This window comes from Anguilla anguilla, chromosome 8, assembly GCF_013347855.1.
Source record: "Anguilla anguilla isolate fAngAng1 chromosome 8, fAngAng1.pri, whole genome shotgun sequence".
NCBI lineage: Eukaryota > Metazoa > Chordata > Actinopteri > Anguilliformes > Anguillidae > Anguilla > Anguilla anguilla.
The window spans coordinates 8022605-8041668 of NC_049208.1; the positions used below are offsets into that span (position 1 = coordinate 8022605).

The 19064-nt window shown below is 39.7% G+C and overlaps 1 protein-coding gene across 1 annotated transcript in view; it reads right to left on the minus strand.

The window, feature by feature from the left end:
* Nucleotides 1-599: 599 nt before the first annotated feature.
* LOC118233566 (hemicentin-1-like) overlaps nt 600-19064 on the minus strand; it is an 86020-nt gene continuing 67555 nt past the window's right edge. Inside the window, exons 8-10 of the mRNA XM_035429324.1 lie at nt 7975-8280; nt 1295-1468; nt 600-784 (exon numbers count right to left, since the gene is read on the minus strand). Coding sequence (XP_035285215.1) covers nt 600-784; nt 1295-1468; nt 7975-8280 — 665 coding nt within the window. The remainder of the gene's footprint in view (nt 785-1294; nt 1469-7974; nt 8281-19064) is intronic.

Here is a 19064-nt window from a genome sequence, read left to right on the forward strand (position 1 = left end):
AGTTTAAGGGCACAATTGCTTTTTCACTTGGGTGATATATGTAGGTGTTTGATAAGTTTTGTCTCCAATTGATTGTTTTAAAATGACCTCTGATGTGAACAAAGTAGATGCCCTAACTGACCTGCCAATAGAAATGTACGGTAACATGAAATGTGCAGAGTTGTGATAAACTGAGTTTGCATATCTTTAGCCTAGGTGTAAGTAAACTTTTGGCCTCAACTGTATATATATATTGTGGCACCGCCGTACTGGGTGTGACGGTGCAGGCGGGGCGGCACAGAAATACACAGACCGGAGGTTTGGGGAAAAATAGCCCAACAGGGCTCTTTAATCAAACCAAATTAAGCACGCAAATCAAAGCCGTACTCAACAACAAAAGTTTCTTCTTTAAATTAAATTAAAGTAAAGTAAAATAACTGAAATTAAGGTAGTGATGACCCGGAGACAGCTTAGGGGATCCCTCTTTGAAGCACGAAGAGGGATGTGGTCCCGCGTCTCCACTGGCTTCTGCAAAACAAGTACAAATTTACAAACAGATATTTCGCCGCTCTGTTCTCGCCCGAAAACCCCCTCCGCTCAAGGGAGACAAAGGCCTCCTCTTAAGCTCCCGGCTTGTTTCCCTGGAGTAGCGGCAGCTGTGTGGCCTCATTGACTTCAGGTGTGTTGAATGCCAATGAGGGAGTTGGGGAATTTCCCGGTTGCCGCTCTCCAGGGTCCTGTGGCTGGGCTTCGCAGAGTGGTGCTGTCCTGGGTCCTGAACTGCGAGCCTGGTGGTAGGTTTGAGCTGATGAATATCCGGCTGGGAGGGGCACTGCGGGGGCATGCCCCGATCCACGCCACAATATATATATATATATATATGAGGTAAGAAAAGGAGACTGTTTTGAAGAAAAGTGATGTCTGAGATTATTTTAGAAGTAAAACTCATTTTTGCGTGTTTATTCTGGGAAAAAAATCAATAGAAATGTGTATGTGTAGGTCTCCTATTCAATACTCTTGTACAATATAACTGGGAAAGGCCCAGAAAATCTCCATTCACGTACAACACCACAGCCAAATATGTCCGACCCATAGAATGTTGTCAGTTGAAGAGTTCCCACAGCCCATTTAAACTTTTAAACACATCTGGTCAAATCTATGTATAACTGTGAGACTAATGTCTCTGTGGTTTACATCTGCTTCACACCTGTATGTACCCCCATCTGACAGAGTGAGATCTGAAAGATTGGAGAGACAGGTTTCCAGGGGAAATGGAGTCCAAAACCTGTACTCTGTGTTTGTAGCGATCGTTGACGTTGATCGTTTGGAGGACTTTGTGGAAATATAACAGTGCTTTGACCTCCAGGGTGTGCAGTCCATTTGACCCGTTCAGGTTTCCTCTGCACATCAATACAGGCACAGGGCAGGATGACTGAGTCTCCTGTGAACCCAGTGATGTGTATGGGTTCAGAATCAGACAGAACACACCCTGCAGAGAGAGAGAGAGAGAAAGAGAGAGAGAGAGAGAGAGAGAGAGAGAGAGGAATATGGGGGTGGGATTAAGAGATATAAGCACGCCTGATTGGATGTCTCAGCTAGGCCCTCCCACACCTTCAGTTTAATCTCAATTCACATACAGCACCACAGCCAAATATGTCCCACCCATGGAATGTTGTCATTTGAAGACGACATTTCCCACAGCCCATTTAAACTTTTAAACACAACTGGTCAAATCTATGTATAACTGTGAGACTGATGTCTCTGTAGTGCCCATCTGCTTCACACCTGTATGTACCCCCATCTGACAGAATGAGATCTGAGAGATGGAGAGACAAGTTTCCAGGGGAAAACTTTAAATGGGATCTTCAAATGGCAACATTATATAAATGTAAAACCTCTCACAGGTTAATTCCCCATTGGCTGCAGGTGAGCTGGATGGGTGGGACATATTTGACCATGGCATGAATTTTAATTGTTTAAGTTGCTCTGTTAAAGAAACAATAACAGTAACTGTACAGAGATAGGGTGGCCCGGGATCATGGTGGTGACCCTGTGCACCAGCACTGTACCATGCCAGTGACAGAGCCCAATGGAACCACCGCGGGATTGGTCTGTTGGGGTTGCAATTTGTGCATACACACGGCATGGTGATATTTCAGCTGATTCTGTGGTCCTGCACAGTCTGGCACTAAGAACCTGGTCTTACCCACAACCTGAATAGTAAGCCAGCAATACCAGAGGACCTTTATAATGGGCAGTTGTTAAAAAAAAAAAAAACACAACATTTCCTTGCTGTGCTTCTGCAGAAATTGACAAAGGTTTTATTTTGTAGAAGCCACAACCCGGTCTCCAACCATAACCAAGCACACATCCACACATGGAAGCAAGAAAATCTCTGAAGACCTGAAAAACTCCATCTTGTACGCGACCATTGCTGCTGTTGTTGCCGCGGTCGCAGTGTGTGGGGCTGTGTTATTTTACTGCAGAGTTAGATCCAGGAAAAATGCACATGTGGAATCCAGAGAAGAACAAGAGATGAGGACCGGGGAGCAAGTGGAGGAGAAGAATGCTGATTCAGTGACATATTCTACCGTTGTTCACAGTAAAACAGTGAAAAATACAAACATCCAAAATCCAAGTGAAAACTCCACAGAATATGCTTCCATTAAGCTTGGAATGTCATCATATTTATAGAAATACACCTCGTACACACGCACACAAAAAGCATTCACATATGCACACGCAAAATTTGGTAATGGTAAATGGACTGCATTTATATAGCGCTTTTATCCAAAGCGCTTTACAATTGATGCCTCTCATTCACCCTTTCACACATACACTCACACTCACACTCACACACCAACGGTGAAAAGCTGCCATGCAAGGTACCAATCAGCTCGTTCGGAGCAATTAGGGGTTAGGTGTCTTGCTCAGGGACACTTTGACACGTCCAGGGCTAGGGATTGAACCGGCAACCCTCCGACTGCCAGACAACTGCTCTTACCTCCTGAGCTATGTAAATCTCTTTTGTGAGTCATGTAAAGTATACAGGATCAGGATGAAATTCTATATTATTTTGTATTTTGCGTCTCAGTACTTCTAGGTGCACTGCATTATAGCATGATGTTAGTTTAACTTATAAAAACCTCTGATTATTAAAAATTGTAATGATAAAATTCTAATATTTTGCATTAAAAAATGTATGTGTATTGATACTGTAGTATTTCTTTATATTAACGTATGTGCAACAATGGATTGGAATTATGGTATGAGCATGGATAACTAGCTTATTATTTAATGTATGAAACTGTTGAAATAATATATCTGTGAAGACATAAAATTGCTAATACCAATGCATTTGTTCCATTTTTGTTTCAGAAGGTATATTAGCTAGTTTGCTCATTAGCTGGACGGGTAGGCTACCCAAGTTGATTAGCAAGCTACCACCAAATAAGTTTGTGATGGAGGTTATGTCTGCTGACAAGCTTACAATATTGTTCCAGAGATGCACATACTAAGATTAATCAAGGAAACAGTATTCCTATGATAATGTGAGACCAGCCACATCCTCAGATCATGAAGCGTGGGGCTTTATTTATGAAAAAAGTAAACATTGACACACAAGCAGCTTCGTAACTTGCCGTTAAGTGAGTTGTGGTAATGTCCAAACCAGGGCCGACCCGAGGCATAAGGGAACTAAGTGGCTGCTTAGGGCCCCCGTGGCCACCAGGGGGCCCCCATGCGGTATTAATCTCCTATCGCAACGATATCCCTTAATGATTGACATATTCAAAGAGCATCCCCCCTACCCCACCTAACGCTCGACATATTCAAAGAGCACCCCACCCCCCCGCACCCCCACCATCCCCCCTCAACAAGACTGCTTATGGCCCCCAGTGAAGAAAGCCTTCATGTCAAGAGGTGAGCCTGACAAGCCACTGGCTTTGCTGTGCTGGATTCACGGGGGAATTGTTTGATTGGGATCCGCGTGTGGCATGCACGCTGGGGTAATGGGCTGATTGCTGGTTGCACTGGCGGGAAAGCAGCACAGCTGTTATAAATTTTCATTTATTTATTTTTAGAGGACTTTGTGTGCCCTTGTGTGAATCCTAAAATGGGAAGTACCTTGAACTGCACATATGAAAAAGCAGAAATAAATAAAATTAAATTAAATTAAAATTTATTATAGTTTTTACAATTAAAAATGTGCACCTTATTTGTGGGGCGGCACGGTGGTGCAGTGGGAAACACTGTCCCCTCGCAGCATAAAGGTCCTGGGTACGAATCCCAGCCCCTTTCTGTGTCTGCATGGGTTTCCTCCGGGTACTCCGGCTTCCTCCCGCAATCCAAAGACATGCAGGTAGGCTAATTGGAGACTCTAAATCACCCATAGGTGTGAGCGTGTGAGTTAATGGTGTGTGTGCCCTGTGATATGTTGGCTGCCTATCCACAGGTGTAATCCTGCCTCTTACCCAATGCACACTGGGATAGTATGATTTCTGAATCAATTGTAGGGGGAATTATATGCTGGGTGCCCAAAATAATTTAGCTACTGTAACAATTATGCCACCTCTGATTTGCTATAACAAACAACATCTTTTTTCGCTGTTATATGTTTACTCAATGCCATCAAAAGAGACAATGAGAGGGTTGGTACCCACGGAGGTCATGGAGAGAGCTTCAGATTTGGAGATTAGGGACACTAGATGGAGTTGAAAACCATCTAATTTGGGGTGACCTTATGGATTTGAAATGGTCTATAATATTTGTTAAAGAAATTCATTGTAGTCATTAACGTTTTGGCTTGTTAAGTTAGTTAAGGGCTTAATGTTAAATGTGCTCAGCTAATTTGCTTGCTGCATTGACATAGTATCATCTTTTGCACGCTTCAAGTGATTAATGGAAAAGAAACAGCCACCTCACTGGCATTTATTATAAGCACACACCACATTGGTATGTATAGTAGGCTATTTGCTTTGTAAAAGCTTTCCTTATTGATTTGGACATTACCACAACTCACTTAACTTTGACTTGTGTGTCAATGCTTGCGCACTTTTTTCATAAATAAAGCCCCATGCTTCATGATCTGAGGATGTGGCTGGTCTCACATTATCATAGGAAAACTGTTTCCTTGATTAACCTTAGTGTGTGCATTTCTGGAACAATATTGTGAGCTTGTCAGCAAACAATCTCTATCACAAGCTTATTTGCTGGTAGCTTCCTAACCAACTTGAGTAGCCTACTCATCCAGCTAATAAGCAAACGAGCTAGTATACCTTCTGAAATAAAAATGGAACAAATGCATTGGTATTAGCGATTTTCTGTCTCCACAAATATATTATTTAAATAATTTAATACGTTAAATAAACTAGTTATCCATGCTCATACCATAATTCCATTCCATTGTTGCACATGCAATAATATAAAGAAATACTACAGTATCAATACACATACATTTTTAATGCAAAATTTTATCATTACGATTATTGATAATCAGAGGTTTTTGCAGGTTAAACTAACATCATGCTATAATACAGTGCACCTAGAAGTACTGAGATGCAAAATACAAAATATAGAATTTCATCCTGATCCTATATACTTTACATGATTCACAAAAGAAATTCACAAACACATTGTTTACATTAATATAAATGATCTCTTTGCTACAAACTGCTCTCTTTGCTACAGATGGTGTGTGTGTATGTGCATATGTGAATGCGTTTGTGTGTGTGTGTGTGTGTGTGTGTGTGTTTGTGTGAATGTGTGTGCACAAGGTGTATTTCTATAAATTTGATGACATTCCACATTTAATGGCAGCATATTCCGTGGAGTCTTCACTTTGATTTTGGATGTTTGTATTTTTCACAGTTTTACTGTGGACAACAGTAGAATATGTCACTGAATCAGCATTCTCCTCCTCCTCCTGCTCCCCGGTCCCCATCTCTTGTTCTTCTCTGGATTCCACATGTGCATTTTTCCTGGATCTAACTCTGCAGTAAAATAACACAGCCCCACACACTGCGACCGCGGCAACAAAAGCAGCAATGGTCGCGTACAAGATGGAGTTTTTCAGGTTTTCAGAGATCTCCTTGCTTCCATGTGTGGATGTGTGCTTGGTTGTGGTTGGAGACTGGGTTGTGGCTTCTACAAAATAAAACCTTTGTCAATTTCTGCAGAAGCACAGCAAGGAAATGTTTATTTTTTTTAACAACCGGCCATTATAGAGGTCCTGTGGTATTGCTGGCACACGTTTCAGGTTGTGCGTAAGACCAGGTTCTTAGCGCCAGACTGTGCTGAAATATCACTGTGCAGTGTTTGAAAAAATTAACACCGCAAAAGACCAATCCTGCTGTGGTTTCACACACCCAACGCAAACGTAAAAAAACGAGGATGAAAATAGCAACTTTGGAAAAATACCATTTTATGTACGTTCATGTATACAACATGTGTCATTTACTCCGATTCCATTAGAACTGTTTGCCGACATTATGCACCATAAAATAGGGCTCTGGTACAGTGCTGGTGCACAGGGTCACCACCAGGGACTTTGGGGCCCCATGATCCCGGGCCACCCTATCACTGTACAGTTACTGCACAGTTTTTTGAGGGCCTCTTTCGGTCAGGGCCCTTGGAATTGTCTTAAACTCCGCCCACACGTAAGGCGCCCCTGGTGGTACACATTGGGTATTTTGGGTTGCTGCTGCCGTAGTTACTGCCAGCAGCACACCAGGTGCAAGCAGGCCTCAGTCTGTCATCAGTGAGCGGTAATGCAGATGATGCAGGTAATGCAGGTGAGTACACTGATAGAGGACATTAGCATCAGCACCAGCACCCTCTATAGGTCAGACTGCAGGCAGTAAAGCATAACTTCATCAGCAGTACTGGTGACTCAGACGTTTAACCCCTTTTCGGATTGAAATGCCCGCTTTGGGTAAATATATATTTTGTAATATAAATTTGATATTTTGCACTATACAGTCAGGGTTTGAGGTAAGAACGCAAGAGTAGAGTGTAAAAAAAAAACCACTAAGCTCAAAAGGAAGTTTAAACAAAGACTTTACTTTAAATAGGAAAACAGAACAAACAAAAGTCCACGAGGGGCATTTTACGAAAACTAAAAAAAAAAAGCAGGGAACTCGAAAAACTTGAATAACAGAGATACGCAACAAGGCAGAACACGAGCAGAAACACAGGCAGATATACGAGCCGAAACACACGCACACGGGCAGAAACAGACGGGCAGAAACACAAGGAACCAGCACCCGAGTAAGGGAAACAAAGAACTTAAATAGACAGAAGGCTAACAAGACACAGGTGGGCACAATTCACAATCACACCAGAGAGGGAAGGGAGAACGAGACACGAGCAAAGACAATGATTGAGAGAGAGAGAGAGAGAGAGAGAAGGAGGTGGGATTAGCAGATATAAGCACACCTGATTTGATGTCTCATCTAGGCCCTTCCACACCTTCAGTTTAATAGTTTGAAGTCATATGGTTCATAAATTACAAGATGCAACAGGCAATAATTATGACAATAATTACTATGGTAATGATTTGAGTTTGAGATATGAGTACAAAATTCCAGTTACAACACATTGGTTAGTTGTTGCTGAAGACACCCATGTGAAGCAAGCCATGAAGTACTCAAACATTGCAGAAGGGATGTTGTACTTGATTCTGCTATAATATCAATAAATGCTGCAAGCAAGCAGTTTAATGTATCAAAATAATCTAATTAGAAATAGATAAAGGAAATTTAAGGTTTAAAACAGAACCTCTTATCGAAACTCACTGTGCAAACCTAAGATTAAACTTCCGCTGAACCTTGGTGCAGAAGTAATGTGACTCATTCTATAATGATGATTTTTATTCTGCATGTTTGTGCAATGAAACAAATACATTTACTGTAAAGTTACATAAAACTCATAGAGCCCTTGTGTCACCCAGTGTCACCCCATCCTTGACATGCTATGAGCAAATGTGGTAAAATTTACCTTTCACTGTGAGACTGATGACTCTGCGTTGTTCATCTGCTTCACAACTGTATGTACCCCCATCTGACAGAGTGAGACCTGAGAGACTGAGAGACAGGTTTCCTGGGGTTTTAGAAACAATCACCCGGTCTTTGTAGCGGTCGTTCCCAGTATTATGATTCAGCCAAAGTTCGATATATGAAGTATCATGCTGAAAAAGCCATCTGGGGTTGTTTGGTATTGGCTGTCCCTCAGTGCAGTAGCAAGGTAAGACCACGGAGCCTCCTGTGTACCCAGTGACCTCTGTGGGTGCAGATAGAGAACAGCCTGCAACAGAGAGTGACTTATGAGTCTCCTGTACGGGGATTGATTAATTGAAATTCTTTCTTTTCTTTGAAGATCATTTAAAAATACATGTAGCCACTCTGAGCAGAGGTGCCCCAAATACCAAAATAATTTAAAGGAATAAAACAGTATAAAGCCAAGGGCTTATTTCCATTGTGGTCCGTTAAGACCTGGTGGCAGTATAGCACAATGGTCAGGGAAATAGGCATGTATGCCACTCTGGACAATAATGTCTCCAAAATGTCATATAAATGTAATATAAACATGTTTGAAATAAGTACATGTCACCATTTGTTCATTAGGTAGTTGGCACTTTGGGTTTTTAATGAGTTAAAATGCATTTTGTTTGCAACTATTTACAATTAGTATAGGAACAGTACTCCTTCCATATTGGATAAATACCTTTATCCAGAACAGATTAAGTAGTGTTATGAGTTCAAAGTTTAAAAAATGTGCTTCTTTACTCTAAAATCAGAAGTTTTCCCATGAATTTCAGGGTTTTGTCATGGAGTTAGGGGCATGCATTTAACCACTTTTCGGATTTAAATGCCTGCTGGGGTAAATATATATCTCATAAAAAACACGTTTTCAACGTACAAAAATGCCAAGTTACTCACACATACAAGACCAGTCCAGGCCTGCCATTACAGGTATTGATATCAAAATGACGCCAAGTTACGGTACTACAAACAATATAGGCTATCTTGCCTCCGAAATTAAATAAGATGTATTCTTAAGCAATGCTACCCAATATTTCCTCAGTTCTTTCAAGTCACTTGGCCCTGTGTGTATAAGCATGCACTACATGGACAGGACAAACATATGTGTGGATGGCTTTCTCAAAGTCAAGATTGATTGAATAGGCGTCTATATATCCAATTTGTCTTGGTATGTATGTATTTCGCTGCCCAGCTTTTCTGTTGCGTGAATGATTGTATGTTTCTTGGTATAAATGTCTGCTTGTAAATGTGAATGTAACATGCTGCGAGGGAAATGTCCCCATTGGGATAAAATTATCTATGTATGTATGTACAATATGTATTTTACATGCAGTATTTATTGTACGTAGCAAATATACAATTACTTGTACATTTACTGAAATTCAGTTCAGAAGCAAGTGTAAACATATGTTTCCCCAAGAAATAATGCTTCCTGTAGTTACTCACCAGCAGTTTTCTACATGAATTTCAATGTGTTCCATGAGGCAATTCGAAATATTCGACTCTTTGATCTGACACAAAGTTTGCATGACATTGTAAAATGGTAAGATTACAAAACACAGGGCCAAGAGACTTGAAAGAATTGAGGAAATATTGGGTAGCATTGTTTTGGAATACATCTTATTTAATTTCGGTGAGGCAAGATAGCCTATATTGTTTGTAGTACCGTAACTTGGCGTCATTTTGATATCAATACCTTTAATGGCAGGCCTGGACTGGTCTTGTATGTGTGAGTAACTTGGCATTTTTGTACGTTGAAAACGTGTTTTTTATGAGATGTCATTTCTTTTTGCAAAGCGTTTTATTATGAGAGTGAGACATGCGAAGTGACCCTGAAAGAAACGGTTGTGGATTATAGCTATCCCTGTGTGAATTTGTACAGTCTGATGAGCGTGTACCGTTTGGCAGTTTTGGTTTGCTATATATGTAAAACACTGGCTGTGACAAAGGGTGCGGTGGCGTAAGTGTAAATGCATCAGAAACGCAAGTGACATATGGCCAGTGTATGTACTCACAGGTCTGACGGCCATCCAACGAGCCTTGATTGACAAAAGATTCAGCAAGCCCGTACAATTAGAGCTCCCTAGGTCGCAACATGTGTACCCTGCTGTGCTGCTCCGTTGTGTGTTATTTCGCGGAGATGCACTTTTAGTGTTTGCAAGGTTTATAATGCATTTTGATAGGCTTATCTGCAGGTGGGAATCCTCTTCGCTGTTTTGCTAAGCTAGAACCGGAAAACTTGATAGTGGAGAATAGGAGCAGACGCATATGTCCCAGCAGGCTTTGCATATGAGAAAATAACAACAGTGTGAGAGAAATTAGGATGAAATTATGAAATTGCGAAGTTGAAACAATATATTTTTAGCAGAATGGGCATGTAGGTGAAGATTGTCATGATCACAGACTATAGTGCGAAGTAAATGAAGTGGCCATGAGCGAACTTAGTATCCTTATCGAATGGTATATATAACAGTCGCTATAGAGTATTAGCTGTTAAAGTGGAGGCTTAAGTAATGTTAAATCTATTGCACTGGTGTGCTTTTCTCATGTTCAGTACTAGTAGTTATAATTATGAGTGAGTCATGATTTTAAATGTAATGTTTTAATGGGGAGTTGCAGAACGTACATATGTAGTAATTGTTTGTATGTGGCTAGATAGAGAACAGGGCGAGGTAACATGAATGTAGAAACGTGGCTTTGATGTCGTATGGTTCAAAATTTACAAGATGCAACAGGCAATAATTATGACAATATTTACAGTGGTAATGATTTGAGTTTGAGATATATGAGTACAAAATTCCAGTTACAACACGTTAGTTAGTTGTTGCTGAAGACACTCCTGTGAAGCAAGCCTTGAAGTACTCAAACATTGCAGAAGGGATTATGATTCTGCCATAATATCAATAAATGCTGCATGTAGTTTAATGTATCAAAATAATCTAATGAGAAATAGATAAAGGAAATTTAAGGTTTAAAACATTACCTCTTATCAAAACTCACTGTGCAAACCTAAGGTTAAACTTCCGCTCAACCTTGGCGCAGATGTAATGTGACTCATTCTATAATGATGATTTTTATTCTGCATGTTTGTGCAATGAAACAAATACATTTACTGTAAAGTTACATAAAACTCATAGAGCCCTTGTGTCATCCCGTACTTGACATGCTGTGGGCAAATGTGGTCCAATTTACCTTTCACTGTCAGTCTGATGTTTTTGTGTTGTCCATCTGCTTCACAACTGTATGTACCCCCATCGGACCGAGTGAGATCTGAGAGACTGAGAGACAGGTTTCCTGGAGTGTCAGAAATATTCACCCGGTCTTTGAATCGGTTGTTCACTGTATTAGGATATGACCAAAGCGTGATATCGGAAACACCTGAAGAAAAACTCCATCTGGCAGTGTTCGGTGTTGGCTGTCCCTCAGTGCAGTAGCAAGGCAGGACCACAGAGCCTCTTGTGTACCCAGTGACCTCTGTGCTCGCATATAGAGAACAACCTGCAACGGAGAGTGACTTATTATGAGTCTCCTTTATGGGGATTGATTCATTTAAATTCTTTCTTTTCTTTGAAGATCATTTAAAAATACATGTGGCCACTCTGAGCAGCGATGCCCCAAATACCAAAAGAATTTGAATTTGAATGAATAAAACACTATGAGGCCAAGGGCTTATTTCCATTGTGGTCCGTTAAGACCTGGTGGCAATGGTCAGGGAAATAGGCATGTATGCCACTCTGGACAATAATGTCTCCAAAATGTCATATAAACGTAATATAAACATGTTTGAAATAATTACAAATCACCATTCCTTCATTAGGTAGTTGGCACTTTGGGTTTTTAAAGAGTTCAAATGCATTTTGTTCACAACTATTTACAATTAGTATAAGAACACTCCTTCCATATTAGATAAATATCTTTATCCAGAACAGATTAAGTAGTGTTCATAGATATGAGTTCAAAGTTTAAAAAATGTTTCTTTACTCTAAAATCAGAAGTTTTTCCATGAATTTCATGGTTTTGTCATGGAGTTAGGAGCATGAGTTTAACCCGTTTCGGATTTAAATGTCCGCTGGGGTAAATATATATTTAATATTTTGCACTATACTGTCAGGGTTTGGAGTAAGGACCCAAGTGCAGAGTGTAAAAAAAAACAAACACTAAGCTCAAAAGGAAAGTTTAAACAAAGACTTTAGTTAAAAAAAAGGGAAACAGAACAAACAAAAGTCCACGAGGGGCATTTCACGAAAACTTTTTTGAAAGCAGGGAACTCGAAAAACTTGAATAACAGAAATATGCAACGAGGCAGAACACGAGCAGAAACACACAGGCAGTACACAGGCAGATATACGAGCCGAAACACACACACGGGCAGAAACACACAGGCAGTACACAGGCAGATATACGAGCCGAAACACACACACGGGCAGAAACACACAGGCAGTACACAGGCAGATATACGAGCTGAAACACACACAGGCAGATACACATGGGCAGAAACACAGGGGATGATAACAACGGGCAGAAACACACGGGCTGATAACAACGGGCAGAAACACAAGGAACCAGCACCCGACTCAGGGAAACAAAGAACTTAAATAGACAGAAGGCTAACAAGACACAGGAGGGCACAATTCACAATCACATCAGAGAGGTAAGGGAGAACGAGACACGAGCAAAGACAATGATTGAATAATTGAAAAACAATAATTCAATTAAACACCAAAGAGGGAGAACGAACTGAAACACAAAACTGAAGTGCCGCCATCAAAGGAAATTCAGAAACTGGGCAGAATCCTGACATACACATTTCCAAAGAAACAATCACTTCAGGTTCAAATCAGCCAATTACACTGTTTTTAGTCATGCACAGTTTTATGTACAGGCTCTTTAAATGCAGTCACAATCTAATAATTGATACTTACAAGCCCACAAGGGAACACAGTGTTTTTTTTTCCTATATTGACAACTACACTCAGTTTAACACAGGAAAATGAGAGCAGGCTTAAGCTGTGAAATGAAGCTCTTGGAAAGCATCAATGGGTCAGATAAAATGATCAACTCACCTGAGATCATGTGAATCAGACTGCTGACCAGCCAGACACACACCAGCATGGTTTTCAGTGTCAACTTTCCAACCGAATATACACACAGAAGATTCAGTTGCACGGATCCAAACTACCTCTCTATAGAAATGTGAAGTGTTTGCTTCTGCACAAAACTATCTAAGCTAATGCTAATTTTTTTCAGTGACATGCAGTATGACTCACATTTCCTGCCCCTGCGTGAATCTTAAAATTAGAAAAAAAAACAGTGCATGTGAAAAAGCAGAAATAAAGGCCATCCTCTGCTGTCCTCTGAAAATAATTAAAAGTCCCAAATCCTGGCCTGGGCCTTTCTGTGTGGAGTTCGCATGTCCTTGTATGTACAATTTACACTAAGATTAAGTTTCAAATATTGGAACATTTGAGAAGAATATTGTTGATTGAACTGAGAGTTCATTGAATAGGTCAATGCACACCCCTTTAAATGTTGAATTCAAGCACACTATATCAGTAAAGTAGTTAACACTTGCATTCTATCAAATAAGTAAACCATCCCTCACATAGTGTTGAAAAAGGCTTGAATTAGGTCCTTCCTACAGATATCATTATAAAGAAAAAGATTTGCCTGTATTGCAACCCTTGCCAATGTATTCTTCTAAGGGCCATGGTCGAAAGAACAAATTAAATGCTTTCTTGTTTTTCTTCAGTTTTGTTGAGCTGCATGGTTTTGTTTTTTTGGGTTTTTTCTTTTTTCATTTCTTTCACAAACATTTTATATGAACAATTCATGTTTTTGTCAAGTTACTGGATAGACTTGTATACCATTGTATTTGATATATGTTCCGTAATAACCACACACAAGTGCAATGAAACTGGATGCCAAACCAACATCTATTTATATGTTTTCAGGCAGGAAACACAGTTGAGAACTACCACCATATAACAGGGCCAGACCTGATTAGCTGTCCGCTAAAATCCTCCTTTGAAAAGATGCAAAAAAGGGATGCCCTTTCCAAAAGAGCAGGAATCCCACTTTTCTCAGTGAACACTAAGGGCATATCTGGGCCAGACTGTCAGTCTGAGGTGTGACAGATTGCGCATGTCTCAGTGAAAAATAGCAAAAGGAAGGCAGGGAGACGTTAACCAGTGGCTACACTAATCTGACTCTGTGATGCATGAATTTTGCTCCTTTGCCTCCTGGCACACTTTCTACCAGGAAGTGGAAACCCTCTGAGAAGAAAAAAGAGAAATTAAAAAAACATTTTTTTTTAAAGGATAAACACTGAAAACATGTGAAAACACTTATTTCTGCAAATATTTACATACTGTGGAAGGCTGAATAGGTTTTTTTTTTTTTTTTTTAAGTGCTTAAATCTTAATGGGCTACAGCTTTTGATCAAATGTAAATGTAAATGTTAAAAAAAAAATGAAGATGAAACACTGAAAACACCAGAAATGATTTGGTTTGCATTTTCTCTCGCTTGTGGTGGGGTTGAGGTGGCCTGTTATTCTGCGGCACGATGGACGAAGTGATTCAAGTGCAACTGGCCTAAGCAACAAAGGGAGAGTCGGATAGAACAGTTTAAAGGTTAAAGGAAAGGGTTTTTTTTAGAGTGTGCTGCTCTCCGTTCACTCCTAAGTGCCAGAGATCGGGGTGCAGTAGATAGTAGTTGAAATTGTGGCCGTTTGGTGGCTTCTTCCACTGGTGGTGCAGTCATTGCCCATCAAGCATTGCACTTCATACTGAGAGGAAGAAAGTAAACGTTTTTAACTAAACTGCATCATCTCGAGGTTTATATTTTTAGCTGGAGCACAAGCGAGGTTCTGTGGTTTGAAAATGGGGAAGGATAAAAAGCATGTGAAAACTACATTGGCCCTGAAGTGCAAAACACAAAAAGAAACAGAAAACGCAAAAACAAAAATTTTCGGCCCAGAGGTGCAGATGCAACATACAAAAACAGAAAGGAGTGGTCCTGAGGTGCAGATGCAACATACAAAAACAAAAACATGCAGCCCTGAAGTGCAAAACACAAATACAAAAAGAAAATGCAAAAACAAAACTTTCAACCCTGAAGTGCAAAACACAAACATACAAAAACAATAACTAGTAGCCCTGAAGTGCAACAGTGCACTGTATGCAGGTTTTTGTTTTTGTATGTTGCATCTGCACCTCAGGGCTGCATGTTTTTGTTTTTGTATATTTGTATATTCCTGGCCTGGGCCTTTCTGTGTGGAGTTTGTATGTCCTCCCCGTGTCCGCATTGGTTTTCCTCCAGGTACTTCGAAGGAAAAGTATGTGACACCCCTGATAAAAATTGGCTGTCTAAAATAAACACTACAGGTAATGGGTTGTATGCTCAAAAAAGCTGAAAAATTATATTATTTTTATTTAAAGATTTTTAACTAATAATATACATTTTCTTAATTATTCTTCTAAAATCCAACAGATTATATTGCATTGACCGTATTGAATCTGATACTTTTGCCAGGTTCATGTTAATCTTAGGGGACTGTGTTGTGGCTTTCTCTGGCCTTCTGTTTCACTATGGTGAAACAGGAAACCTATGTTTCACTCACTGTTTTGCTCTCAGATGAAACAAGATAAAGGCTTGTTCATGATCACTTGTTAATATTCACAAGGTTTGTTCATGTTCACAAGTCAATAAATGCTTACAAACCAATACAAAAAATAAAAAATAAAAAAACATAATAATTAAGTCCCTTTGAATCACTGGAGCAGTGGTAAACCAGCCTGGTGCAGGATGAATAAAAATCCAAGGACCACAGCTGGAGATCTATTAAACATGGTTGCATCTTGGGGACAAAGTCTCCAAATATATAATCAGAAGCCATTGCCATGCCTATTGGCTTTACCAAATGGTTGCCAATCACCAAATTATGGCCAATCGGAGAATATAAACCTATGTAACGCAGCATCTAAAAACCTTTTTAGCCTTCCACAGTATGTAAATATTTGCAGAAAGAAGCGTTTTCTATGGTGGCTCTGAAGTGCAAAATACAAAAACAAAAAGAAAATGCAAAAACAAAAAGGAGTGGTCCTGAAGTGCAAAACACAAATACAAAAAGAAAATGAAAAAATAAAAACTAGCAGCCCTGAGGTGCAGATACAAGATACAAAAACAAAAACTAGTAGCCCCGAAGTGCAAAACAGAAACATACAACAACAAGCAGCCCAGAGGTGCAAATGCAACATACAAAACAAAAACTAGTAGCCCAGAAGTGCAACAGTGCACTTCGGGGCTACTAGTTATTGTTTTTGGATGTTGCATCTGCACCTCAGGGCTGCACATTTTTGTTTTTGTATTTTCGTGTTTTGCACCTCACGGCTGCTAGTTGTTGTATGTTTGTGTTTTGCACCTCAGGGCTGCTCCTTTTTGCTTTTGCATTTTCTTTTTGTATTTGTGTTTTGCACTTCTGGGCTGAAAGTTTTGTTTTTGTATTTTCTTTTTGTATTTGTGTTTTGCACTTCAGGGCTGCATGTTTTTGTTTTTGTATGTTGCATCTGCACCTCAGGACCACTCCTTTTTGTTTTTGTATGTTGCATCTGCACCTCTGGGCTGAAAGTTTTTGTTTTTGCGTTTTCTTTTTGTTTTTGTGTTTTGCACTTCAGAGCCACTGCAGTTTTCACATGCTTTTTTCCTTCCCCATTTTCAAACCACAGAACCTCGCTTGTGCTCCAGCTAAAATATAAACCTCGAGATGATGCAGTTTAGTTAAGAACGTTTTCTTCCTTCCTCTCAGCATGAAGTGCAATGCTTGATGGGCAATGACGGCACCACCAGTGGAAGAAGCCACCAAACGGCCACAATTTCAACTACTATCTACTGCACCCCGATCTCTGGCACTTAGGAGTGAACGGAGAGCAGCACACTCTAAAAAAAACCCTTTCCTTTAACCTTTAAACTGTTCTATCCGACTCCCCCTTTGTTGCTTAGGCCACTTGCACTTGAATCACTTCGTCCATCGTGCCGCAGAATAACAGGCCACCTCACCCCCACCACAAGCGAGAGAAAATGCAAACCAAATCATTTCTAGTGTTTTCAGTGTTTCATCTTCATTTTTTTTTTTTTACATTTACATTTACATTTGATCGAAAGCTGTAGCCCATTAAGATTTAAGCACTTAAAAAAAAAAAAAAAAACCTATTCAGCCTTCCACAGTATGTAAATATTTGCAGAAATAAGTGTTTTCACATGTTTTCAGTGTTTATCCTTTAAAAAAAAAATGTTTTTTTAATTTCTCCTTTTTCCTCTCAGAGGGTTTACACCTCCTGGTAGAAAGTGTGCCAGGAGGCAAAGGAGCAAAATTCATGCATCACAGAGTCATATTAGCGTAGCCACTGGTTAACGTCTCCCTGCCTTCCTTTCGCTATTTTTCACTGAGACATGTGCGATCTGTCACACCTCAGACTGACAGTCTGGCCCAGATATGCCCCAAAGTGTTCACTGAGGAAAGTGGGATTCCTGCTCTTTTGGAAAGGGCATCCCTTTTTTGCATCTTTTCAAAGGAGGATTTTAGCGGACAGCTAATCAGGTCTGGCCCTGTTATATGGTGGTAGTTCTCAACTGTGTTTCCTGCCTGAACACATATAAATAGATCTTGGTTTGGCATCCAGTTTCATTGCACTTGTGTGTGGTTATTACGGAACATATATCAAATACAATGGTATACAAGTCTTGTAACTTGACAAAAACATGAATTGTTCATATAAAATGTTTGTGAAAGAAATTAAACAAAACAAAAACCAAAACCATGCTGCAGTTCAACAAAAAAAAAACAAGAAAAACAAGAAAGCATTTAATTTGTTCTTTTGACAATGGCCCTTAGAAGAATACATTGGCGAGGGTTGCAATACAGGCAAATCTTTTTCTTTATAATGATATCTCTAGGAAGCACCTAATTCAAGCCTTTTGCAACACGATGTGAGGGATGGTTTACTTATTTGATAGAATGCAAGTCTTAACTACCGTACTGATATATTGTGCTTGAATTCAACATTTAAAGGGGTGTGCTTTGACCTGTTCAATGAACTCTCAGTTCAATCAACAATATTCTTCTCAAATGTTCCAATATTTGAAAATGAATCTTAGTGTAAATTTTACAAATTTGATTTGGTGCTGTTGACCATCGAGGATACCATTTGCACAGATATGATGTGTGTTTGTTTAACCACTTATGGTTTTTTACTTATGGGTGGGATTGTTTGGGAGGGGTTCAGTGGGGAGGTGAATAATGACAAATTCACCAGCTATCTACTAAAAAGGTTTGGAGTGGCCTAGTCAGTCCTGACTTGAATCCAACAGAGATGCTGGGGCTGTATCAGAAGTTCATGCTCAAAACCACAACTTTGTCTGAATTAAACTCTAGGACTCAAAATGGTTTTTGGCCGTTTTTCACTATCTTCATTTTTATTTTATTTTTTACAGTTTTTTTTACATGATAATTACAAAGAAGCTGCAAGTATTATATATAATGCTTATTTTGAATTTGAATTTGAATTTCAGAGAGAGAGAGAGAGAGAGTGATGGAGGTGGTATTAGGGGATATAAGCATGCCTGATTGGATGTCTCACCTAGGCCCTCCCACACCTTCAGTTTAATAGTTTTAAGTCATAAGTAAAGTGCTTAATGTTAAATGTGCTCAGCTAATTTGCTTGCTGCATCGGCATTGTATCATCTTTTGCACGCTTCAAGTGATTAATGGAAAAGAATCAGCCACCTCACTGGCATTTATTATAAGCACACACCACGTTGGTATGTATAGTAGGCTATTTGCTTTGTAAAAGCTTTCCTCATTGATTTGGACATTACCACAACTCACTTAACGGTAAGTTACACAGCTGCTTGTGTGTCAATGTTTACGCACTTTTTTCATAAATAAAGCCCCACACTTCATAATCTGAGAGTGTGGCTGGTCTCTCATTATCATAGGAAAACTGTTTCCTTGATTAACATTAGTATGTGCATTTCTGGAACAATATTGT